This window comes from Pneumocystis murina (assembly GCF_000349005.2).
Source record: "Pneumocystis murina B123 chromosome Unknown supercont1.12, whole genome shotgun sequence".
Lineage (NCBI taxonomy): Eukaryota > Fungi > Ascomycota > Pneumocystomycetes > Pneumocystales > Pneumocystaceae > Pneumocystis > Pneumocystis murina.
Genome location: NW_017802370.1, coordinates 297,762 through 323,967, shown reverse-complemented (window position 1 = coordinate 323,967; position 26,206 = coordinate 297,762). Strand labels below are relative to the sequence as shown.

At 28.2% G+C, this 26,206-nt stretch overlaps 5 protein-coding genes across 5 annotated transcripts; all 5 read right to left on the bottom strand.

The window, feature by feature from the left end:
- Positions 1-66: 66 nt before the first annotated feature.
- On the bottom strand, positions 67-3,443 carry PNEG_02212 (hypothetical protein; the record flags this gene model as incomplete). The annotated part of the gene is made up of 2 exons (XM_007876004.1): positions 3,331-3,443; positions 67-3,290 (listed from the first exon to the last, which is right to left on the bottom strand). The coding sequence occupies exons 1-2, from the start codon at positions 3,404-3,406 to the stop codon at positions 67-69; spliced, it is 3,300 nt and encodes a 1,099-aa protein (XP_007874195.1). The 5' UTR covers positions 3,407-3,443.
- A 1,069-nt stretch (positions 3,444-4,512) lies between these two features.
- On the bottom strand, positions 4,513-5,815 carry PNEG_02211 (serine/threonine-protein phosphatase 4 catalytic subunit). Its single transcript, XM_007876003.1, has 4 exons — positions 5,665-5,815; positions 5,183-5,612; positions 4,580-5,125; positions 4,513-4,538 (listed from the first exon to the last, which is right to left on the bottom strand). The coding sequence occupies exons 2-4, from the start codon at positions 5,582-5,584 to the stop codon at positions 4,536-4,538; spliced, it is 951 nt and encodes a 316-aa protein (XP_007874194.1). The 5' UTR covers positions 5,585-5,612; positions 5,665-5,815; the 3' UTR covers positions 4,513-4,535.
- Positions 5,816-6,649: 834 nt separating this feature from the next.
- PNEG_02210 (hypothetical protein) lies at positions 6,650-20,306 on the bottom strand (the record flags this gene model as incomplete). Its single annotated transcript, XM_007876002.1, has 17 exons — positions 6,650-6,705; positions 6,753-7,796; positions 7,840-10,918; positions 10,963-12,729; positions 12,859-13,318; positions 13,360-14,053; positions 14,097-15,420; positions 15,462-16,138; positions 16,179-16,812; positions 16,861-16,967; positions 17,010-17,340; positions 17,383-18,012; positions 18,055-19,118; positions 19,161-19,491; positions 19,532-19,656; positions 19,698-20,006; positions 20,051-20,306. 17 exons carry the CDS (start codon positions 20,304-20,306, stop codon positions 6,650-6,652), a joined length of 12,888 nt encoding a protein of 4,295 aa, XP_007874193.1.
- A 234-nt stretch (positions 20,307-20,540) lies between these two features.
- PNEG_02209 (hypothetical protein) lies at positions 20,541-23,507 on the bottom strand (the record flags this gene model as incomplete). The annotated part of the gene is made up of 13 exons (XM_007876001.1): positions 20,541-20,742; positions 20,789-20,921; positions 20,964-21,073; positions 21,113-21,183; positions 21,227-21,261; positions 21,307-21,457; positions 21,501-21,521; positions 21,567-21,632; positions 21,677-21,877; positions 21,921-22,529; positions 22,575-22,874; positions 22,917-23,111; positions 23,160-23,507. The coding sequence occupies 13 exons, from the start codon at positions 23,505-23,507 to the stop codon at positions 20,541-20,543; spliced, it is 2,442 nt and encodes an 813-aa protein (XP_007874192.1).
- A 117-nt stretch (positions 23,508-23,624) lies between these two features.
- Positions 23,625-26,124, bottom strand: PNEG_02208 (hypothetical protein; the record flags this gene model as incomplete). Its single annotated transcript, XM_007876000.1, has 7 exons — positions 23,625-24,119; positions 24,160-24,573; positions 24,620-25,054; positions 25,105-25,620; positions 25,666-25,746; positions 25,788-25,918; positions 25,971-26,124. 7 exons carry the CDS (start codon positions 26,122-26,124, stop codon positions 23,625-23,627), a joined length of 2,226 nt encoding a protein of 741 aa, XP_007874191.1.
- Between the last annotated feature and the right edge of the window lie 82 nt (positions 26,125-26,206).

Genomic DNA, 26,206 nt, shown 5'->3' with positions numbered 1-26,206 from the left:
GTCTATTTATCTAATTATTACAAATTACTATATATTAATTTAATAGCCAATGACTTCTAATTAAATTTACATTATCCATATCCCAATTATTATTGCAACAATCATTGATAATAATTGTAACCCCTCAAATCCTATTACTCTTACACCATTCCCTTTAGTTTCTGGAACTTCTTCCAATGTTGGTTTTTCTGATTCTGATGTTGTCTTTGTAGAGGCTGGTTTTACAGATGGTTTTGTAGATGGTTTTGTAGATGGTTTTGATGTTGTCTTTGTAGAGGTTGGTTTCACAGATGGTTTTGTAGATGGTTTTTCTGTTTCTGATATCTTTGTTATTGTTTTTGTTACTGTAAAAATGAAGCTTGAATCCGATTTTGATGGTCCTGTGTCTATCGATGATGGTTTTGGCACCGGCCTTGGGTGTGGTCTCGGTGACGGTTTTGTTTGTGTTGTTGGTTTTGGTTTGGATTGCGATGCTGATTCTGATGTTGACTGAGATGGTGGTTGAGGCTTCGGCTGAGGTTGAGGCTGAGGCTGAGGCTGAGGCTGAGGCTGAGGTTGAGGTTGAGGCTGAGGTTGAGGTTGAGGCTGAGGTTGAGGTTGAGGTTGAGGTTGAGGTCGAGGTCCTGGCACCGGCAGAGGTCCAGGTCCTGGCACCGGCAGAGGTCGAGGTTCTGGCGTCGGCTGAGGTCGAGGTTTTGACGTTGGCTGAGGTCGAGGTTTTGACGTCGGCTGAGGTCGAGGTTCTGGCGCCGGCTGAGGCTGAGGTTCTGGCGTCGGCTGAGGCTGAGGTTTTGGATGTGGATGAGGTTGAGGTTGAGGTCGAGGTCTTGGCCGAGGTTTTGGCTGAGGTGAAGATGTAGGTTGAGGATCCTTATCAGGCAGTGCTGGTTCGGATATATTGGTTTTACATTCTTGAGTGATAATAGGAGATAAGTCATAGAAAGGATCAACCAATAAACATATATTTTTAAATTTAAAGTAAAGATTTCTTATATAAGTGCATCTATCTTGAGCAGATCCTTTATTCGTATTGAGTGAGTTTGTATCATAAGTATGTAAATGAATTCTCAAATTCTCGCATGCTTTTTCTATGAAATTTCTTAAGTTTTTACATATTTCGGTATAACCATCTTTATTATAAGCACATAGTGTTGAATAAGAGTCTTTTTTGCTTGAATCTTGGCATAACTCTTTCAAAGTTACCTTGCATTTGGTTGCATTTGCTGCAGCCGCGGGATATTGGTCAATAAAAGAACCATATTCATCAGTTTTTTTTGATTCGCTAGTGCAGAAAGAAATAACAGAATCGCACTGTCGTTTTGATTCCGTGCAAAACTTCGAAAGAGAATTACAGTAATTAATCGCTGAGTCGCAATAGTCCAATGGAAGTGAAGCAGAAGACGATGAAATTCCAAGAGATGTTAAATGATTAATCAAATGAGCACAATGTTCTTTAGAATCATCTATCATATCAGGGCATATGCCATTAGCTCCTTTGTTGCATATTTGTTTGAATTCTTGTTTTACATTCGCACCACAAAAACTGTCGAAATAAGTTCTGCATTGTACTTCATTTGCGAGATAAAGAGCAGATGAATTAACAATATGATTAATTAATTTTAGTCTCTCTTGTTTATCTTGACATCTTTTTTTGAAATGATTACATTGAGCTTCTATATCTCCATCAAAATAAAATCCAGAGTTGCACTTTTGTCCTAGATCTTTGCATTCATAATATGTGGGTTTTAAAATACTCCTTAATTTATTTTCTAATTTCCTAGATTCTTCGGAAAAATGATTTTTTAATTCTCTACAGATCCTTTCTGGGTGAAGACAGGCTTCCATAAGAGCATAAGATTTGAACATTAAATCACTGGCGCTGCATTCGGCGACAATATAGCTTTTACACAATAACTCTACAAAATACCTCGTGTTTCCTTTTGGAACTACAATCTTATCTTTTATCCTATTTAGAAGATCTAATTTGGCTGAAAAATCCATATCTTCTTTATAACATGAAGAAAATACATTAGCACAAGTATCTAGAGAATTCCAATAAGCATATTGCTCCCTAAGAAAAAGACATCTTTCTACATATTTAGAGCATTGATCTCTTGAAAGACGATAAGTATAATTGTATAATAATCCAACATTCTTAAATTCATAATATAAAGAATAGCATTCAGTCCCAATAGAGTTATAAAAATCCCTACAGAGTTTCGAATTTCTATCATGTGCTAATGTGCATAGTTGTTTTGTAAGCGGTAGAGAAGCAATATGCAGACATAGTTCTTTTAATTTATTTCTGCAATCATTATCATAGACCCAAGTCTTATTAACTAAATATGCCGCAATCTCAAGATTGCTTGATTTTTTTTGTACATATTTAGAAAAACCAAGACCTAAGTCTTCTGAGATTTTTGAAGAAGTATCAATTAGTAACTTTTCTGCAGAAAGGGGCTTCTGAAATAAATCAAAAGTGGAATCGACTGGAGTATATACAACTCCTATTTCTGAACAGAATCGTCGAAAATTCCTACATGATTGATAAATATCTGGATAATCTAGAACATTAAAATAGCATTCTTCCAAAACCTGACGGCAATTTCCAGTCGAAACTGTCCTTATTCTTGACTTAACATCTTCAATATACTGTTTATTAGACCTTTTAAGTTTTTCTAATACAGTGGTCTTAAAACATAAATGAAGCAAGTCCGGACTCTCATGTCCAATTTTTTCACATACTTTTTTCATTGCTGCAGCAGCACCCTTAGTATTAATTTCCCCTCTTAATGCTTCGGTCATAATTGCTTCTACAAAGTTTTGTCGAACCCGCAAATAACATAATGCTACCAAAGGAACACAATCGGAAGTAATATAATTACGATGTTTAAAAAAGAGGCAATTTAGCAAAATCGTTCTGCATGCATCATGATGGGCGTGTGGGTTTTTTAATTGATCTTTCATAGGGAGTAAGTAATTTCGAGCGTCAAAATAATCTTGGCATGTATCATATGGTTTATTGCAATATTGTGTTATTGGATTTCCTAGGGCTTTTATGACTTTACATCTTTCGGCGAGTGTCCCGCGACACTCTGCGAGTCCAACAGTTAATCCCATAATTACATGCAATATAACTGGTTTATGATCTCTATAATGACCAAGATTCCCTATATGAAAAACACCCAATCCTTTTTTTACAGATTTGCCTGAAAATCCGCTTTTCAATGCTTCCAGTTTTAAAGCATGTGGATTTGCTTGATATAATTCTGGATATTTTTTTTCGAAATCTAAAAAGTTAAAAAAAGTAGAGATAAAAAATAAGAAAACCTGAGAGTTTATCTGTGTTTTCTGCATATGATATTTTTAAAAAAATAAATATAAAGATGATTCTTAAGAAAAACATACTTGTAGAAATGATCAATTATAACAAGTATATTTTCCTTAAATACGGATAAATGTTTTCGGTATCGGAAATTTATGAAAATAAATGTGAAAAAAAAATTAATATTATTTAGTAGGTTTGAATTGATAATAATATTTTATTTCATAAATAATCACTTATAAATAGCTAAACAATATTAAATAGAAATAAATATTTAAATATTTAATATTTAAATTGATTTTTAGGAATTTAAATATAAATAAATATTTATTTAAATAAAAATGATTTTGGAAGATTTTTTAAATAAATATAATAATAATGTGTTTTTGAGAAGATTTTTGAGCTTTATTAAGATTAATAATAACATTAAAGCAAACCTTAGTATTTTTGATAAAAAAATCAATATATAAATTCCGAAAAAAATTCACAAATTGCTATCGTTTTACAAAATAATTTTTGTTAAAAAAAAGTAATAGAGTTTTTTTATAGATTAGAATTAGGGTTGAACTTAAAATGAAGTTTATGTTAAAAAGTTAAGAGTTAATATAGTTATGGAGAAGATATGAAAGGAATAGTTTTGTTAAAGATGAGATTTGAAATAGAAATTTATAATATTTTATAATATTTTCGATACTAAAAAAAAAAGTTGAAAATTAAGTGTTTTAAATGTTAGATCTGTGTTATATTTGTTTTATATTTTTAAATCTGGTCTGTGAAAATGATAATATTTTTTAATTGACCTTAACTTTAAATGTAAAATGCATTAGCTGTTTTTTTCGATAAAGATTAATAAAGATAACTTTTAAGTATACAGCATTACTATTATTTAATATTATAAATAGTTTATAACTATATATATTTTAATTGAAATTTTTTTATATATTAAATTATAATAAATTATTTAAGATGAAAACATTGTGTGCATTTCTTAAAACATATATATATTTACAAAAAATCTAAAGATATCCTATCATTATATCTTGATTTCTATCAAGATAACAATCCACATATTAGTTTTAGTTTTAACTATAATCAAAAATAACATAAAGCGTAATACCATATGTAATAAAGCTATTTAAAATGCAGAACTTTAGTAAATTAAAAATATATACATTCCAAAGTATTTTCAGATAGATATAGTTAAAAAAGATTACTAGGAATGTTAAAAAAAGAATAATTATAAAAATGTATTACCAAAAAATATTCTACAATAGGTTTTTTGGTAGGAGGCATAACTGTTGGGTCATGCTTGGCTGCCTCAAAAATTTTATATGATTTTTCAAGATTTTCATCAAGTTCTAAAATAGCTGCAACATTTCCACATCTATAACAATAATTAGGTGCCGACCATATTGTAACTATAGATCCAGAATCAAGTTCATCATCTGGAGTTAATACGCATTCTGAAATAGATGATACTATGTTTAAGCCATTTTCGATATTTTCATTGTTTTCATTATTCCCATTATTTTCATCATTTTCATCATTTTTATCTATGTTTAATTTTTGTAATGGACCATCAAACATAATTTTATAGCCCTCCATAACAAGTTGATGGGCTCTTGCAATCATTTCAATCTGATTAATTCTACAAAAAGATTTTACGACATCTGCACCAAAAAGAAAACCTGCACCTCTTGGAGAAAATGCCCAACCAGAAATATCATCTGGATCTGACCAAAGAAGATCACACATAGGTCCTTCGTGAGGAACTTCTTGTTTTCGATCAATTAACCTTATCTATCAAATTAAAAATTAATGCAATTATCATCATAAGATCCTTTAATATATATATACCTGATCTATTGCTGTTATTGTAGGACTTAATCCTCCATGAACACAAAAAATTTTACCATCAACTATTGCTGCTAAAGATAAATAGTCAAAAACTTCTGTACAATAACGCCAGACATTAGCATTTCCATATTTACGTATGCACTCATCATAAAACCCGTAGACTTGTGTAATTTGTCGTGATTCATGATTCCCTCGAATTAAAGTAATCCTATCTGGATATCGAACTTTAAAAGATAATAACAATAAAAACGTCTCTATTGAATTAAATCCTCTATCCACAAAATCTCCTTTCAAACGTAGGTATAAACCTATATAATATATATATATATCATAATTTACCCATAAATATATAATTAGTATCTGGGCACATCCCTCCAACCTTAAATAACTCCATAAGATCATGAAATTGTCCGTGAATATCACCACATATCTAAAAAATATTACTTTTATATTCAAAAAAAACTTCAAATGAATCTCTTTACTGTTACTGGTGAGTCTATCCATTGAACATTTGCTTCTTCTACTAAAATTTCTCTTGCTTTATAGCATAAAACTTGAATTTGAGACTCAGAAATTAATTTACAATTCTTTAATAACTCAATCCCATGATCCAATTCACTCATATTTAATCTTAATATTTTTTAAAGGTTAAATTTTTTGTATTAAAAAACGTCAAAAAAAAAATTAGACAATATTAAAATAAGACTGAAATTAATATTTAAATCTTATGAAAAATCTTAAAGAAATATCTTTTAAATTTTTATATATTTGTATTATAAATATTATTATTAATAAAGTTTAATTTGCAAGATAATATTTATAAATGTAAATTTTATTTTTCAAGAGAAAAATATGTATTAAATATAGACAAGATTAGAAATTATGAAAAATGTTTTGAAATTTTATATTGATTAGGATGTAAAGATCTATAGTATATATTAATTATAAATTCATTTATTTAATTGTTAAAGAGCAAGATAGTCTAATATTTATATTTTAAAACTAATTAAAAATGTTAAAGAATTGGATAGATAATGTTTAAAAGATATTTATTATATTTGGAGAAAATTTTACAGTTGAAATTTAATTGTTTATAATAAATATGATGGCTAGTTGATAATAAATATAATGGTTATTGGATAATGTTTATAATTTCTAAGATTAAAAATTTATTGAAATGATTGATTATCTAATTTATTAAAATTTAAAATAATAATATTAAGTAGATATTAGAAGCTTTATAATTATTAGAGTTAAAAGTTTCTTTAAACTCCCTTTAAATGTATAAAATGATGAAATTTTATAAAACTTTAAAAATATTTTAATATTTTTCTTTAGATATTTCCAAAATATCAATATATAATTTATACTGTATTCATAGAAGAAATTACGCTAAATTCCATATTTTGAAAATTGCAATAATTTAAATGTATAATATTTGTATTTATCAGATACAAAATACAATAATCATTTTCTTTTCAATACATTTAATATGATTCTGGAATTATTAAGCATTTCTTTTCCTATAAAGCTAATTAATAATATGTGTATATAATATATATATATGTACCTTGAGAAAAAAGAATAACTTTTTCTGCATATTCAGGCAATCCTAGCCATGTTGGTGATTGTCTTTCAGGTAAATTTTGTATCCAATTAAGAAACTCCTCTCTTCTCAAACAATCAGGAATAATAAGATGCTTTTCGACAAGCTCATAATTAAGATTAAAAGATTCAGGTCTAAATATATTTTGAATCATCTTATTAAGTAATTCTAAATCGTTTTCATCATCAAGTCTAGATCCATAGATAGATTCATATAAAAGCAAACGAATAGCTTCCCAAGGTATTTTTTCTGGAGATATATTTGAGCGATGATGTGCAAAATCTTTAATTAACCTATTTATCATCCATATAGCAGATTCGAAATCAGAATCATTAAATTCATATAATTTAGACCATCCTAACGGGACATAACGTAATCTCTCCTGTACTAATGCATGAAACCATGAAAGTAAAAAGTATAAACGATTTTTTTCTATAGGCCTATTATTGAAATATGATACAGGAATCGACCCAAACGTATTTAACATGCTTGCTTTAATTCCAGGTGGAGGCTCAAACACCATTATTCGAGACATTCTAAGAAGATTTATAGGAACCTGTCTCAAACTCATTTCCATTGTAACGAATAAACGAAACTTTGGATGATGTTTAAGATTTTGTAATTTTTTTTCAAGATGATCTAGCCAAGAAGTTGTTAAATGAACATTTTTTAAAAGTATCCATGTGCCTTTTTGACTAGCTAAAATTATTTCTCTATCAGCCTGAGTAAGACCCTCAATTGAACCCATAGTTATAGATTGACAATCGACTGATACTTGATTAACAAAGTTCTCAATCTTATAACTAGCATCATATCCCGGAACCGAACATAAAACAATAGGTGTTTGAGGCGTTGATTCATTCTCGATAAGAGATTTAATATCATAGAAAATATGAGAAAAAATATTTTCTTCAAAAACATCTGTTATAAATTTTTCAATTGCAGGAATTAAGCGATCCATTCGAAACATTTTAATAATAAGCAATTTACGAATATTATTATTTAATGCTAAAAGGTTAGTTTGTTATTTAGTTAAAGATATTTTACTTACGTTCTTCATGGTATTCCCATAATATAGGTACATAATCTTCCGCATTTTCTGCAATTAAAAATAAATTAAATTCTTTTGAATTTTCATCAATATATTTGTCGATATCATAAAAATATGGAACTTTATATTTTTTAATATCAATACTAGATGGATTTTCTGAAAAGTCGTTTTCCGGTATTTCATTAGTAAACAATAATTCGAAGATATTGTTATCAAAACCTTTAATTTCTTTTGTTAAAATTGCAAGTCTTGCAATTAATAATCCGAAAAATATATGATGTTTATGTAATAAAGCCCGTGAAACTTTCTTAAATGTAGTTAACATTATATCTCGTAAAAGAATGTTAATTCTTTTAGAAAAATCTATTTCTTTTTTTAGTTCTGCGTTATTGTTTAAAATATCATAAAAAATATCCTGGAAAAATAATAAAGAAAAATTATAATAAGGTGATATCAAAACCAATTGTTCCATAATTTCAAATATTGAACTACAAAGAGATACTACTGGCTTATATGATAAAGTTATTTGCTCGATCTCTTTAATAATTTCTTCAGTTTCTGACGCTTTTTTAGAAATTTCTGAAGCTTCTTTTTTTAAAGTCTCTAATGTTTTTAAAATAGTATCATTGTTAAGAATATTTCCTTGAGATTCATTAAGGATATTAAGAAGATTCTTTTCAAGATGCATAAGATGTAGTTTAAATTCATTTTGAAGTTTAACTGAATTATTTCTTCGTTGATTAACATCCGGTCTTTCATAATAAAGTATTTTATTTAAACATTGAGATTGAAGACTACTAGTAGTTATTGTAAAATTAACAAAGGTGACTCTACTAGAAATTTCTGGTCCAAAATTAATAGATGAATTCTTTGTCAATAAAAATAATTTAAAAGAAGGAGAAAAATCAATATCCTGCTTCCCAAGTTGAACCAGTATTCTTCCGTTAGTCCTTTGATATTCTTTGTTAAGAATTGGATATAATACCGGATCTAAATATTCCGCATCTTGAATCAAAATAGGATTTCCAAATCTCAATGCGCTTTCTAAATGTTTAACAAATGTATCATCCAAGAAACTTGTTACAGCCAATTTTTTCTCCTTAAAACTCTCGATCAAATACTGGGTAACACAATTAGAAGGATCAATAATTAAAGGATATCGATCCGATCTCTTTAAAATTAGCGCATTTTCTATGCAAAGCTCATCTTGAGGCAATGAATTATTTAACCAGTCAGATTTCTCATCTAAAGTCACAAGATATTCAGAAACAGGATTGTTTTTCTTGATACTAATATTTAATGATTGCAATTGATTCTTCCATTCTGCTTGGATATCTAAACGTGCTTGTTGATCATATATGCCAGCATATGTCAAAAAAGCAGATGAAAGTAATACATCTCCTGCTAAAGTATCAAGTTGATCTTCAAACGTTTGGCTTTCTAACTCCCAGCGATTACGCTCGGAAGAAAGATTATTTAAAAGTTCCAAGCTTCTATCTACTTTTTGTTGTACATGGCTCATTTCCGATTTAATAGTTTGTATATCGCTAATAAGAGTTGCATATTCCTCTTTATATAATATAATGTTTTTTTCAAGCTCTTGAATTGTAGCAATTATATTTTCAACTTTTATTTTATTTTCAGAAACTTGTATTTCAAGATTATTAACTTCCTCGCGTAATGGAGCTACTTTTTCAAGAATAGTAGAATAGTTTACTTGAGCACATACCCAGAGAACTAAAGGACCACATGCTTTACTAGCATGATTTATTATATCAAAAGTAAAATTGGGATTAGAAATATAACATGTTTGCATTTTTGTTCTCAATTCTTTCGTCATTTGTTTATCATTATCGAAATTTAATATATTTGATATAAAATCATCTTTTCTTATTATCCCTTGAACTGTCTTCCAATTATCAAATTTTTGACCAAGAAGAGTACACACAGATTCCATAGTAAGTTTAACTGCTTCAGGCGGATTAGCCATAGATCTTACTTCAGTTAAATGTTGTTTTTTAATACTACTAACTGAACGCTGTGCTTCAATTACAGCTGGTTCTACTTTAGCTAAATCATCAATCACCATTTTTCGTCGAACATTAATTTTTTCTTCTTGAAGATATAAAGATTCTTGAATTTCTAAAGAAGCTATTTTTCTCTCTTCTGCTTCTTTTTGGTCTTCGACAATCCGTTTAAGCTTATCATTAGCTTCTCTATTTTTTAATTCTAACTGCTGCTGTTTTTCTGCTAGTTCTTGTTTCAATTCAAAAACCTTATTGACAGTATTATTCAATTTTTCAATACCAGAATTTAAATGTTGTTGTTGATCCTCCAATTTTTCTCTTTTTTCCATGTAAATTTGAACGAAATTTTGAACAAAACTAATAAAATGTCTAGGAGTGATGTAAATTTTATTATTAAATTCTGAAAATTTTTCATTGAATTCTTTCATTGAATAATGAATAAAAATAATGCAATCAAGAATAGCTTCACGATAAGTAAATGGAGCCTGAAGATAAATAGTACGCGCACTTAAAGGTGAAATATAACTGGGCTTTTCTAGATCCAAAGCACGAATAAGCTCATTAGCTACTTCATAAAAGGCCTGAATAGACCAATCTCCAAGCCAATTTATAATACAACGATTAAATAAAGCAGGAGAAGTTGATACTTTTGCTGATAATCCTTTATCTAAAGGATTCATTGTAAATACTATATGAAGGTTTCTAGAAATCTGTTGAGAAAACCAATTATAAAGCTCATCTTGAGAATCCAAAAGAAGGCCTTCCTTTTGTGTAGCTTCTTTACAGCTTGAAATAAGAGAAGTAAATTCATCCCCTTCAAAAAGACCAGCAATTTCAGAATTTGCAAGTAATGTATTCATTCGTTCTAAAAAAGATGTACTAAGTACATTTGATTCATCAAAGAGAAAACATATTTTCTCTCCTTTGCAACCTACTCGTCGTAAGACATCTCGTAAATCATTATCAAAATCATCAGAAGAATATTTAGAATGAACTTTAATCTGAAATATCTTTAATCCATTCATCCAAGCAACAAAACGAGATAATGTTGTCTATAGAAAATTATATAAAAAACGGATTCATAGATATTACTAACCTTTCCGGAGCCACTAATTCCAATAAAAATTAAATGACCTTGTGTTTGATGAAAAGCTTTATCAATACGAAGAACGTGATTCAAAATATCATCAAACAAAATTAGTGGTACATCAATTTCCTCTTCACAAAAAGTTTTTAAGCGAGCTTGAATGTAATCCCGAAGTAATTCCTTATTTACGGGCATGTAATTTTTAGAAAGCCAATTTGAATATAATATTGGTTTATTGAAAATAGAATCCGATATATTAAGAAAGTATTTTAAAAACATTTCTTTAGAAGTATTTTCAGTCCATTGTCTTTCATCATCAGAAACTAGACGATCTTGAAACAGTTTTAATGATTCATAAAACCAGAAACGAATTAATTCGTCCAGAGTCATAGTTTCCAAAGAAAATATTACTCCATATATATTACGAACCCATCGTGTAAGTTCACGTGGGCTATACACATAATGCATTTGGATATTTGGAGTAAATTTTTGCTGAAATAAAAGATAAAAGTCGACCATTACATATGTAAGCTCCTTATAATAATTTTTTAATTCTGGAATACATTTTAATATAGCTTTATTATACGTTCCATATATTTGTATTAGAGATATTTTTTCGGGATAATCAACCATTATAACAGGAAAATGCCATAAAAACCGATTACTAAAAGCAACTCTTCCAATATCTTCTGGAGGGTTACAAGATCCGATGAACTGTATTCTTTCTAATTTAATCCATGCTTTAATTTTAGAATTCCAAAATTTTTCATGTTCAATTAATTGGCGTATAAAGAAAATAACCCTTTGAGTACCATAAATATCAAGAGAGGGCAAATTAATTTCATCACAGAAAATTATAATCCATTTACCTACTGATCTAGGCCTCATAATGACTTCATGAACAGTTTTTGTATATTCACAGTATTGCTCTAGAGTTTTAATAATTAAATCTGGGCTTGTATTACTAGAAAAATTGAGTACGATTGGTTCTATATTAGAAATTTTTTGGAGCACATTTAACAATATTGTTGTCTTTCCTGAACCAGGAGGACCACACAATATAAACGGTTTATGTTCAAGTAAAAATGAATAAATTAATGATTCATGCCGAAGTGTATCAACTGTAGGAATAACATAATTAGATTTAAAAACTGAATGGATATCAACTTCAACTATAGGCACTTTTGTTTCCCATAAATCCCAGTTTCCGTATGGTAAAGATACATCGTAATCGAGTAAATGTCTATCATTGGACAAAACAGGAAGTTCAGTTGTAGTAAATTGTATTATATATTTTTCGAATTTTTGTCTTTCCGTAAGTTTACAGTCTCCAGAAAAACTCCATATAATATATAGCAGTAATTTTTTTGATATATAAGCTTCAATATTTTCATTAGTTAAAGGAAAATCTTCATGTTGTGAATTATATCTTGCCAATTCCTTACACGCTGCATGTATAAATGTAAATAACGTATTTAAAGACCTTATTGGAGTAAAACTCATTATGTGATCTAAATTTTGAGCATATTCAATTGCTTGAATAATAAGCCCGTTTTCTGAAAAAGGTATATTCAAAATATCTATAACAATTTTTTGAATAGTAAATAAATTCGAAGGGCCAACAGAAAATGTATTATCATCCTCAAACTGTTCGAAAGTTGAAGAGCGTAGTAAATTCAAACGATTATGTAAAATCATATTTGGTTTAACTGTTTGTTCATCAAACCAAATCATACCACATCTGCTTATAGTTGCAAGAGTTGCATATTTTAAAGACTCTACTTCAAAAATAATTCGTATATTATCAGAAATACTTAAACGTTCACCGTCTGGTAAAGTTAAAAGTTTGTTATCATCTAAAACACTATATGATATTATTGAATATACAAATTAATATATATATACTTTCCTGTTTAAATTTTCTGCCCATTCAGGATCAATATCCCCATCAAAAATAATCCAATGTTTCTTAAATTGCTCTCCGCGTAAATTATTGACTATTTTTCTAATAATACTAGTAAATAAGCCATCTGTCCATTCACGTGTTATAGAATCAAGATTTCCATAAAGAACTTCTTTAGAAAAAACTTTAGGGTCTATAATATGATATACGAATTCCGTTCCATTAAGATTTTCCAAACTTTTTAATAAAATACGCCAAGCTTTTGATTTCCCTGTTCCCGAAGAACCAACCATTATTATACCATAGTGAATACATTGAATCTGATACAATTGCAAAATCTTGGTTATCCATTCATCATCAAGAAATAAATTCTGAATCGAAGAAACTTTCCTAATTTCCTCCTCTAATTTAGAAAGATCCGCCGGAATATAATTCACATTTGGAAATAATGCCTTTTCTATACTAATCAAAAGTTAACAATAAACAAAAAACATGCAATATACTTCATTAAAGGATGTAAATCGTTTTTTATCAATTTTGGCAATATTGTTCTTCTTAAGCTTTGAACTATAATTTCCGTTTCTAATATATCTTTAACAGCATTGTTCTCTTTTCTATTTTGGATCATAGACCTTTTGATATTCCCAGAAATAATTAAGACACCTTTTAGTGCTCTGAGTCCAAAATCATAATGAGATTGAAAAGATAATTCGGTACTACATTTTTCAAAAAATGGTACAATATTGGATGCAAGCTCTTTAGCCATAGAAAATCCTTGAGAATATAATGTAACCTGAGCAATTGTTTCTTTATCAGGTCGTGTCATAGATATACTTCGAAAAAGTTTTTTTAAATTGTCAGGAAGATTTGATCTTCCTGCATATCCAGGATTCATTGTTATAAAAATTCCTGTTTCTGGATGTATCTTAATTTTTTTGTCAACTAATTCAACCTCAACGTGTTTGTTTTCTTCGTTATTTTTTAAACCTAGCTGAATAGTTTGAATTTGCTGGGAAATTGCACTAAGAATCTTTTCTTCTAAACGGTTAAATTCATCAAAACATCCCCATGCGCCAACTTGACAGATTCCAAGAAATATTCTTCCTATTGCTTGAAAATCAAATGTACTATCACAACAAAATACTAATACAAATTTTCCTAAATGTGCGCCTAAAGCTTTTACTGACTCTGTCTTTCCTAAAATAAAGTTAAAATATAATAAGTTATATTATTTAAGAACCTGTTCCTGCAGGACCAAAAGGAGATCCACCGAGCTTTTGCTTTAGTGCTTGCGTTAGGGTAAGAAAACATTTATCATTTAAAGGAGTTTGGACTAGTCTATCTGGTATACCAAGATATTCAAATCCATAATCAAAACTAACATTCCCTATTAAAACTTGAAGACTTTTCGGATCGGAATAATCTTTAAGAGTAAATCTCATTTGATACTGCCATCTAAAATCATTTACAGAAGTAACATTGTCTTTTAATAACATATTTATTACATTTTTTTGATGGACTAAATAAGTAATCATATTTTCTGATTTTTTACGTTGTATAGTATTGATATCATTAACCACCAACGTAGTTAGTATAGTTAAAAGAGTGTCGATATAAAACAAGTTATCCTGTAAATTTTTTTCACTCATATTTGAATTGGATAATGCAATTTCTACATTTTTAGTCCAAAGAATTTGTAATGAAAGAATGATTATTTGAGAAGGGTACTTATCAAAGAAATCAAGTAAATGAGAACTTTTTAATTCGAGACTCCCATATAGGTTCCCAAAATCATTTATGGCAATTATTAATAAGTCTGAAAGTGTATCTTTAACGGAAATATCTAATAAATCGAGCCATTCGTTAATTTTTTGTGTCTTAAGTAAATTTATAGGTGTTTTTAAAAAAACAATTTCACCTTCTTTTGATGAAAATCCGGTAATTACTGTAGAATCCTTATCTAAAATTAAATTATGTATTCCAGAAAACATTTTACAAAAATGTTTTTGGATTCTATTAATATCCTTACTATTCCCAATCATCTCTAATAAATCTTCATCTCCAATAAAATAAAATCGAGGGAATAAAATGCGCTCTTTTTCTAAATATTCGCCCAATGCTTTTTGAATTTTTTGAAGCAAGTCTAATAGTCTTTCCATAGATTTATGGATATTTGGAATTGCTAACACATCAAGAACAGAAGGTGATTTGCAAACCTTTTTCATTATTGCAAGAAATTCCGAGCTTATATTCTGAAATCTTTGTGATTCTATAGGTAATAAATGTTTGATATCGGTATTTCCTGAGAAAATTCCTTCTAAATAAACCCACTGCCGTTGAACATCTGACCATATATCAAATAAAATATGTATTTTATTAAGACGATAATCCCAAGAAGATGCCTCTTCTTGGAACATCTTATAATATGGAGAGTTTTTCATAGCCGAAAGAGAATTAAGATTATCGATACATTTTGTAAAAAGATCGTCCCAATTATTAATTAATTTAGAGACATTTCTATAGTTAAGCAGATTTAGATAATAATTTGACCATGTTTCACGAATCTAAAATATTAAATGGAGATAATTCTATTAATTAAACGTACATTTTTAAGAAATTCTTCTAATGCCATTTCCCCGCGAGCTTCGGATATAATATTTTTGATAATATGTTCATTATTTATGAGATTCAACTTCCAAACATTACCTATATTAAGAGAAGAAAATCTAATGGGTTCTTTAAGCTTAAGAAGCTTAAAAAGTTTTTCCCAATGTCTTTCTTTCATAGCTTCGATTTTAAGTTCTGATATAAGAGAATTAGCTTTGATATACTGGCGAAGCAAATTTTGCATGTGTTCAAAAGCTAAATATTGTCTCATAGAACTAGGCATCTCTTTTGTGGTGTTTAGCAATTTATCTAAAGATTGTCGAATTTTCCTTGGAATAACAATGTTCCAAGGAGTTTCCATTAGCTCATTTAAAGATTTCCAGAGTGTGTTAATGGCAGACCAGACTGATTTAAAATCCAAAACTTCTTCTAAAATGGCAGAAATTATATCTTCTCCGTTAGTATCAAGGTTAAGGGCTTCTTTGGCCTTTAGAATAGATTTTTTTTCGTTGCCTATTTGATTGATTTTTGATTCAAATATAGAAAGTGTATTAAATACTGATGATGGGTCAAGATCTCCTGAAACAGGCTTTTGCTCATTCCAGTCGTTAATAATTAGAGATATTTTTGAAGAAACAATCTGATCCTGTGCAATTATCTTTGTTTTTAAAACATCTAAAATTAATTAGAAATATAATTAAACTAAATTATATACCAATATGATCGGTTATAAGTTTATCTTTACGACTCAATATATCAGATAACATTCCCCATTCTCCTTCGATTTGGTCAATATAAACCCAGTCATTATCAAAATGATATCTTTGTCTAGACAAGATTATTTGACCCTGTTGATATAGGGAAACAAGTTTTTTATATTCTTCCATTTGTTTTTTACATTGCTGGACATTAGAAATAAAAGAAATAGTTTCTTCTGTTGATCCTTCAAGAGATTGAGATTCTAAAGTATGTCTCATTTTAGTTATTTGAACGTAAAACTCTTTCATGTTATCAGAAAGTTGCGTAGAAAACTTATTCAATATATCTTTTTGCCAAGAATCATATTTAGCATTTATTCTATTTTGAACTTGTTCATAGTCCACAATTAAAAATCCAAAAGAATGAGAGGTTTTTGTAGTATCAAAAGTGCAACGAGATTTTTGGATTTCTCGTAAAATTTGTAGCCATTTTGATAAATCATTTCCGAGAAAATTATAAACATGATCTAGATGTAAATCCCAAAGTGATTGAAATTGCAACCATTTTTCAACATAAGCATTTACTTCATTAAGAACTTTAAGAATAGAAGAATATGTATTAGATAAATGAGGGCTGTATATTTTTGAGAGCTACATATATACATAATTAATATTTGATAAATAGATAGAATATCTTACAAGGTATTTGTATGTAGAAGTTTCTGAGTTTTGATCAATAGATGCATCAAGATCAAAATTTATTTGATATTTAAAAGCGAAGATTTTTTTTTGATTACATGCGATGTCTATAAAAATTTAATCTATGAGGATAAAATATTGTTTTTTACTTATCCAGTTATGAAAATTCCTGAACCAAAATGATTTAGATAATTCGATAGAGGGCTCTAAAGATATTAATTGATTACGGATATGAATTTTATATATAAATTTCTCAAATTTCGGAAATGTATGATTATCATAGTCTGAAGAACAAGAATTTATATAATCTTTTTGCTCTTTTTCAAAATTTGAATCAGCCGTTTTAAATGATATAAACGTTTTAACCCATATTTGAGCAGATCGAATGATTCTTTGTATTAATATATTCTCTATTTTAGAATTAAGATCGTTAACCCAAAAACTTAAATTGGAAAAGTTTTCAAAATTTAGAAGATCAACCTGCAATGTTATTAAATTTTTTCATAAAAATAATAATAATACTTCTTTTTGAATATTTTCAAGGATAGAACTAAACGCTTCTTGATCATAAGCACATGTATTTAAATTTTCTAATTCTTTAAAAATAATATCGTGAGATTTCAATAAGATATTTATTTTTTCTTGAAATGTTGAAACTGATTTAGAAAAATCCTGTACAAAAAGAACATAACGACTTTTGCGAGGTAGACTGTTATGCTTTTCAATATTAGTATAATCTAGAGATCGTATATGACTATCGTATGAATGAATAAAAGATTCCCATTTCAAATTCATTCCTTTTGAGATAAAATTTTGTATATCATTTTGATATCCAGCAAGTAAAATAGAGGTATTGTTTATGTGATGTATTTTTTCATTAATTTGGAGATAATTTCGAAGAGTCTCCGTTAAGCTTACAACATATGGATAAAGTCTTTTGGCTTCTTTTGAAATACTATTTATAGAATGAGGTATTGAGAAATTCAACCACAAAAGATTCCGGACTTCTTTGAATAATATAATAATTTGATGATCAAAATTGACAACCAATTCTAATGTATTATCTAATGTACGCTTTTTAATTATCTTAAATAATCTTCCAGTTATTGAAATTTTTTTTTTTGATATATCATGAAGCCATGCTTCATAAATCTATCCAATAAAAATTAATTTTTAAAAATTAAGTAATCATACCTTATATGCATTAAGTTTATTTTTAAATATGGTAGTATCTGACTGTAATTTTTGGGCATCGGTATATAATTCCCAACCTTTACCAAGAACATTTTCAATATTTTTCATGTAGGTATCTAATTGTCGTTCAATTTGTCTTGCCCATATAATAGCACCTGAAATTGGAGGAATGTCATATAGTTGTGCCATTAAATACGATTCCGAATTACTATACCGCTTTTTAAATCGTTCATGCAAGTTAGTTATATCAGATTTAACATTATTAATAAGCTGAATCTGATATTCCTGAATAGCCCCGCGAATTTTTGGTCTAATGAATAAAGGATTAAATTTAGAAAAAACTATAAACATTTCCTTAGAGGTTTTTGCTGCACTCAGTTTATCTCTTAATCTATTTATAATAGTATTTTCAATTCTAGAAATTCGATCATTATAATTATTTTCTGTAATTATCCACTGTCTTGTACCCTCCGGAGAAATGTCTAGTACATCTATAGTTTTTAAAAGTGAATATGATTCAGAAATCTCATTCATAATATTTATATCTCTAATTCCATCAAATCTTGTGTAATTCTCATCAGAAGATAGTTTAGATGTTTCTAAAACATCGAAAATTGTACTTCGCAATTGCTCATGCCCTTGTCTAAATGTTTTTATATACGCTAGCCTTTCTTGGGTTTTAATATGTTGTGAAGTAATTTTTATAGGAATAAATTTTTCACTACGTTTTCGAGTAACATCTCTTGCCATATTTGTAAATTCTTTTAATTGATCATCCCATGTTTTGAAAACCTCGTCGGCTAATCTCATCAGCTTTATAAAATGCATATATTCAAGATGCATTAATTTTTGGCTACCAAGTAAACTTTGAATACGGGTATTTAGATCCGAAGAAATAGCTTCCACCAATGGCAAAACTCTGCAAATAGGATAAGGACAAATCCTAAGTTTCTTATTAAGATGATTAAATATTTGAAAGATAGATTTTTGAACTTTATCTAATGAAGTTGCCGATAAAAGTTCATTTAAAGGGAATTCTTTCATTAATTGGTTATATTTATTAACTTTTGTAATTAAAATAAACTTTTCAGAGAAAATTAAAATACCTTTTTCATTGGCTTCTTTTAGGCCCGTATCAGCTGTAAAACTTACTGTAGTATGGAATCGTTTAGCTTGCTTTAAAATTTCTAGAGTTAAGACAACTCCATCACTTTTAAGCTGCTCTTCAATATTTTGCAAAGATGCTTCCATATTCAACCAAAAATTTATTTCTTGTGATGCTGATCCTGATGTTGGATCATGTGAAATTCTTGTAATTGTTTGAATAGACTTAATCCAAGAGTTAACATTAGACTGAAGATTATTAAGAAATGTGCTATCTGTTAAAAGATTATTCGGAAAATTTTGTATTAAAGGTTGCATGTTTTGTTTATTAGCCTAAAAAGTTTAAAAATACATTAAAATATTATTTAAATACTTCAAGAACAAATCTCTCCACTTCTGGATGAATCGTTAAAGATATGTTCGGTATTTCAATATCTTGTTGTAGATCTAATAATGATAATTCTAATTCTGCAATTTTCTTTTTTGCTGCAGGGATCCCTGTTTTTTTAGATATAAAACACATGAAAGAAAATCTTAACCTGTTCTATATTCATTGTTTAATGATTTTGTGTTTTCTTGTCCTTTCTCTCTCTCCTTCGTAAATGCATCAAAATATGGTGAAATTGCTGAATGAATTAACGTATGTAAAGCTTTATAAGGCACCAAAGATGTAGACGATACTTCATCTCGGAACCATCCTGGCATATTAAGCAATTGTAACTGATTTTCAAGCGATATTGTCAGGTTAACTTGTTCATAGCGTTTAATTAATGCAAGTATAGCTGTTGTCTGTACACAAGGAGATAGTTCTAAATCAAAATGATAGCTGTATGAAACATCATTATTTCCTATCCTTTATAAACTTAAAAAATAGTAAGATCTTAATTGTCACCCAAACCATCTACTGAATTTTCTTTAACATTTTTTATAATATAAAGTACTGTTAATGTTGTGTCTGAGATAAATTTTTCACACTTATATAAACAATCATTAGAGGACAAAATGTATTCATCTATATCATGTTTGTCTCCATTTAAAATTACTTCTACAACCTTTGATAAAAAGATAATTAAAGGTTTTAAATCATAAGTTAAAACATAATTAGAATCTTCAAACTGAATAGATGATATTGTATATTCAGCTGACATGTCAAGACATCTGCTTTATTAACCAGATTAAAATATGGAGCGAGTATGTCTAAAGATTTAATTATTAAATATAATATACGAATTTTTAAAATTTACGTAAAATATACTAAAATTAAATTTTTAAAAAAATATATATTTTAAATAATATAATTATAATATGTTTAAATTAGATATTATCGAGTTGAATTGCATCTGGATTATTTATAGAAAATGATTCAGATTGTGTAGATAAGTCTAAATTTTGATTTCCAATAGGACCTGTAGATGAGCTGTGTTTTTATAAGAATATATATATAAATAATATATTTCAACTTCCCTAACAAATCCGGAGAGAATCCCTGATTTTTCTAATGAAGCCATTGGGTCATTGTTAGATTCAAGTGTTTCTGAAGTAAAATGTGTAGTAGTTTGGTTAGGGATATAGCTAATATTCATACTAAAGGATAAAATTAGTAATAAAGATATAGATAATGGAAGGGTACTTGTATTCTGCTTGAACACTTCTTTTAATTCGTAACATTTCTGCATATGTTTCTTCATTGCCATGTTTTACTTCAAATTCATGCCATATTTTCCAAAATGAAGGTTCTATTCTAGGATCACAGAATTGTGATGCTATAAAAATAAGTAAAATATTTTAGTATAAATGTTTTCTACCATGAGCGTAAATTGCACGAGCTCTATCTATTTCTCCTATTGATCTTTCCATTTCTGCAAACTTTAGACACATATCTTTTGCCTCCTTATCAGGAAGGTATGTTATTGCTCTAATATGTTAGATTAATATGCATAAAATAAAACATTACTTTTCATATATAGGTCTTGTTGACGTAAGTCCGTAATTTATAGCTAACTTAGTTATATAATATTTATACATCTTTTATAATTAATAATTGGAAAAAAGTATAGTTTAATCCTACATCTGCTCTATCTTCTGTAGAAACGGTTTCCGTGGCTAATAAAGATGCTTAAAAATATATATGAAAAATAATATATATACCTTGATCATATATACGCATTGCATGTCTCATTAGTCCATATTTTTCTTCAAAATCACCATACATTAAAAAAATTGGTTTAGATAAATTTGGAGGGCATCCTTTAAGAGATTGTTCAAAAAGATCTCTAGTTCTCTCAACCTTTGTACCATTCTAATATTTAATTAGATCTATTTCTGTTGTCAATAGAACTTACATAACGTTTCAGAAATTTGGTCTATTGTTATTAATAATATTATTAATATTGAAAAAGAAAACTTACTAAATATAAGTTCCAAAGTTCAAACGCGACAGGATAACTAAACAATTCAACGCCCCTTTCAAAAATCTATAATGTTTTAAATAATTTATTAAAACTATAAATTTAGCTACTTTGAAACTTTCTTCAAAATATTTGTTTTCTTCAAGAAAATTTGCATAATTAACTATAGTCTGAGGTGTAGCGATTTTTAAGGATAATATCTTATCATACACAGCTCTTGTAGAATCGATTGTCCCAACACTTTCTTCAAGATCAACATAAAACATCCAAAGTTTCGAAGACTTATGAATGCGTTGTTGAGGAGTTAATGTCTAGATTAATTACTACTTTTAAACAAAACAATGTTCAACACACCTCATCGAAATAATCAACATTGCTTCTTTCTGGGCAATTGGTTGCTTTCTTCATGATTTTTATGGCTTGATCAAAATTATTACTTCGAAGTTCAAGTTCTGCCCATTCACACCAAACTTCTGAAAGTTCATTTACACTTTTAAATGGTACCATAACGCCTTTTTCCATAATTAATCTTGCAGTATTTAGATCATTATTTTGTTCGTAAAACTTTGCAAAATTAATGAAAAGTGAACTAAGTTTTCCCACTGCCTTTTTTGGTTCTATAGTTTTAATAGCATTTGTGTATGTTTCTATAATTTTTTCGTTATTGTTACCCCAAAGTCCAACTCTTTTTTCCCATTCAATGACATTATACGGATTTTGTCTAAGTAATACGTCATTTACGAGAAATGGACGTCGGTCCATTAATTGTTCAAACCGGATCATTTTAATATCCAAATCTAAATCATCATTTGAGTTTGTGTCCTTGGATTTATGTCCCTCTTCCATTTCTTCTAAAGTTTGAGATATAATAGATTCTTCAAATTCTGCATATGCATCAAAAATTTGGGTAAAATCTCTAACAGTGACAACAGTAGTCATTCCTTCTTCAAAAATATCTCGAGCCTATTATTGTTAAAAATAATATATACAAATACATATGTATAATGCCTTTTCAAAATCGCCTATTGTAATAAAATATGTAGCTAAACTGGTAAAAAAGCTTCCCTGTTGATCAGTAAAGCGTCTTATTGCTGATCTCATGATCTTTTCTACTAATATTCCATCAATTTTATCGCCATGTGTTGTTATAAGTTTAGAAAATTCGACCCAATAGTGAAAATTACTTTTTCCTTCTAATGATTGAAATTTTGGATTATTAAGCAATGCCATATACTGGAATGCTGCTTCTGTGTAATACTCCATGTCTAATAAAAGCTGTATAAATTCTTCAATCATCTCTGGAAAAATCTGATTTTTTAGTTATAACAAATAAAAAAAAAAACCCTATACCATAATATAACGTTTCCAAACTTTAACTGCTGTTTCTCCCGATACTGACCGAGAAAATTCCTTATATAATTTCCATATTCTCTCATGCTGTGTAACTGGTAATGTTTGAAGTGCTCTATCAAATGTTCGTCTAGTTTTTGTAATTTTACATTGTTTCATTAAAAATTCTAAATAATCCATCCAAATCCGAGGCATCTATTAATCAATATCTTAATTCCTCTCAATAAAAATATATATAAATACTTTGTTAAGCAAAACTAAAGCTTTTTCATAACAAACATTCACTTTTTCGTATTCTTCCTCATATTTAGCCGGGTTAAGTCCTTCTACATGACATTTTCGCAGATTTAAATACAAACGCCATAATTTATAGCTCCTAGGAAGATCCATACATGCTCTTTCACAGACAAATACTTGTTGATGAATTGGATCGCCCTCTTTATGTTCAATATATCTTAACCATGATTTTATAGAAAATGGATTCCTAAGAAGTTCTTTTTCATACTCAAAATCTTCTTCAGAAATAAGGCAAGAATCAATATTAGATGATAATATCTTTTTTTTGTTATTATTTAATAAGGCCTGTGCCATTTTTATTACATCTAATTTAGATATATTCTGAGCGATGGAGTTGAAAAATAAATATATAAATACAAAAATATATAAGAAATTAGAAATATATTAGAATATGTGTATTTAATGTAATATTTAATAGGAATTTAATAGTTTCAATGCAAGATTTTCATGATCTTGAAGTGTATCAAGATGTTCGATTTCTATAATCGAAGAATCTTTTGAATTATTTTTGTCAAGGTATATTTTTTGCCTCTTTGCCTGTATAAGTGAATGATTATCATTGGATGATGATTCGAAGTCAGTATTGTTGTCAGTGGAATTTTGTGTGATATTTTTTCTTTCGATTGCTGAAGTCTTTTTTCTTTTTTGGTGCCTTTTTTCTTTTGTTTGTATTTTATCTACAATGTCGTTTTGTATCATTTTTTTTTCTTCCTCTTGAAGATATTTTTTCTTTTGATCATCAGCAGTACCTGCTTTATGAAATGATGTTTCGTCCTGAAATTTATAAATATTAGATACATTTCCCTGATCGTCATATATTAATTTTGTTCCTTTAGGGCGATACTTAAGCATTGCTTTTTTTGACAATGCAATTTTCTGTTTTCGCTTTGAAAGCGCTATAAAGCACTATATATGTTAATTGGTAATAATCAGGATGTTTACAAACATTTTCCAAAGGTTCTTCATTAAAATTATTATCTACCTTTTTAACTTTTATAAAGTCATCATTGTCAGTAGAATTATGGCTAACTAATAAATCATTGTCTTCTTCTATCATCTTTCTGTAATGTTCTGATATAACATTTTGATTTGTACGTTTAAACATTTTATCATATTTAGTTTTAATTGTTTCTTTCTTATCAATTTCATCGTTTTTCTGCATATTTTTATCATTTGAGTATTTTTGTAACTCTCTAGGTTTATTTTTTAAAATTTTACTATTTAAGCTTTGTAAAAATTTAATTTTTGGAACACCTAAAAGTCCCATTTTTGATGAAAATTCCTCAATAGATAAATCTTCAAATTTGAATACTTCTTTATCCTTTTGAAGATAAATGCTTTTTAAATAACTTATAAGAGCCTATATGTATTAATAAAAAAGTTGGTTAAATACTCAAAATTGTTACTCTTTGTCCTAAATATTTAATTTCAGGATCTTTAAAACAAATATGTTGAAGTTGTTTTGAAATATTAATTTTTTTGGAATTTCTTATTTTAATTTCTTGCATTTGCACTTTTTTTTGCTTTAGACGTTCTAATATTTTTATTTCACTTGGACAAAGAAATATAAGTGCTTTTCCACTTTTATCATATCTTGCAGTCCTTCCTACTCTATGAATATATGTATCGGCATCTTCAGGACAATCAAACTGTAAAACCCAGTCGACCATTGGAAAATCAAGTCCACGAGCTACAATATCTGTACAAAACATAACAGCATGTTTTGCTGTAAAAAATTGAGTTGTTATAAGATTTCTTGAATGTTGTTTTTTTCTTCCATAAAGATGTAGGAGTGGAACACCAGGTTGTAAATGTTTAAATGTTTCATAAATAAAACGTACCTAAATAAAAAATAATTTTAATGTTGAAAACTATAAAAGTTCATTGGAACCTGTTTAATAGTGCTCATAAAAACTAATGTTTTCGATTTTAAGTGTGTTTTTATGAAACTAAAAAGAATATTAATTTTCTCATCCAATGGAATAATAGAATAATATTGCAAAAGTGTTGGAGGAGTAGAACTATTTTCCTTTTCATGAACTGCTATATAATCTGGATTTTTAAGGGATATTCTAGATAGATCTTTAACACTTTTTGTTTGAGTTGCACTAAAAAGTAATGTTTGTCTATTCTTTGGCAAATTTTCAATAATAGAATCAATAGTTTTTTGAAATCCCATGTCTAAAATACGATCGGCTTCATCTAAAACAAGCATCTGAAGTTTATCAACATCAAATCCTGATGTTTGATCCATATGTTGAAGGATTCTTCCTGGTGTACAAACCATAATATTCATTCGTGATATTCTCTGTGCTTCTTCTTGCAAATCTTTCCCTCCAATTGCAAGGCCTGCTGAAAAACTATGCTTTCTGCCAATCTTACATAAAACTTTGAATATCTGTGTCGCCTAATATACTTTTATTAACAAATATATCTTCATTTAATACTCTACCAACTCTCTAGTTGGTGAAATAATTAATGCACCAAGTCCATCATAAACACCCCATTTCCTTCTAAATAGATTTTCTAGAACCTAAATATCAATTTCTTCTTTCATTTTTATAAATTTTTTACTGGAACTAAAAATGCTATAGTTTTGCCACTTCCTGTCCTTGAAGCTCCTAAAATATCTCTACCACTAAGAGCAATAGGAATTGCTCTTTTTTGAATTGTTGTAAGCTTAAAATAATGATTTTCCTTTAACCCTATAATTTTTAAACATTTTTTTTCTTATGAAAAATAAACCTAATAATTAACCTTCTGCTGTTTGCTTTGATAATGGAAGTTCTGAAAATAATCTTATATTTTTTGAACTATCAAATTCATTAATACGCTTTTCTAAATCTTCTAGTTCTTTAAGATATTTTTCTCTTAAGATTTCTCTTAATTTTTTAGACTTTTTTATAGGCATTCTTAAGATTTATTAACGTATTTAATAATTTCTTAACGATTAAGCTTAAATTTTTTAATTAAAACGTTAAAATTTATAGCAT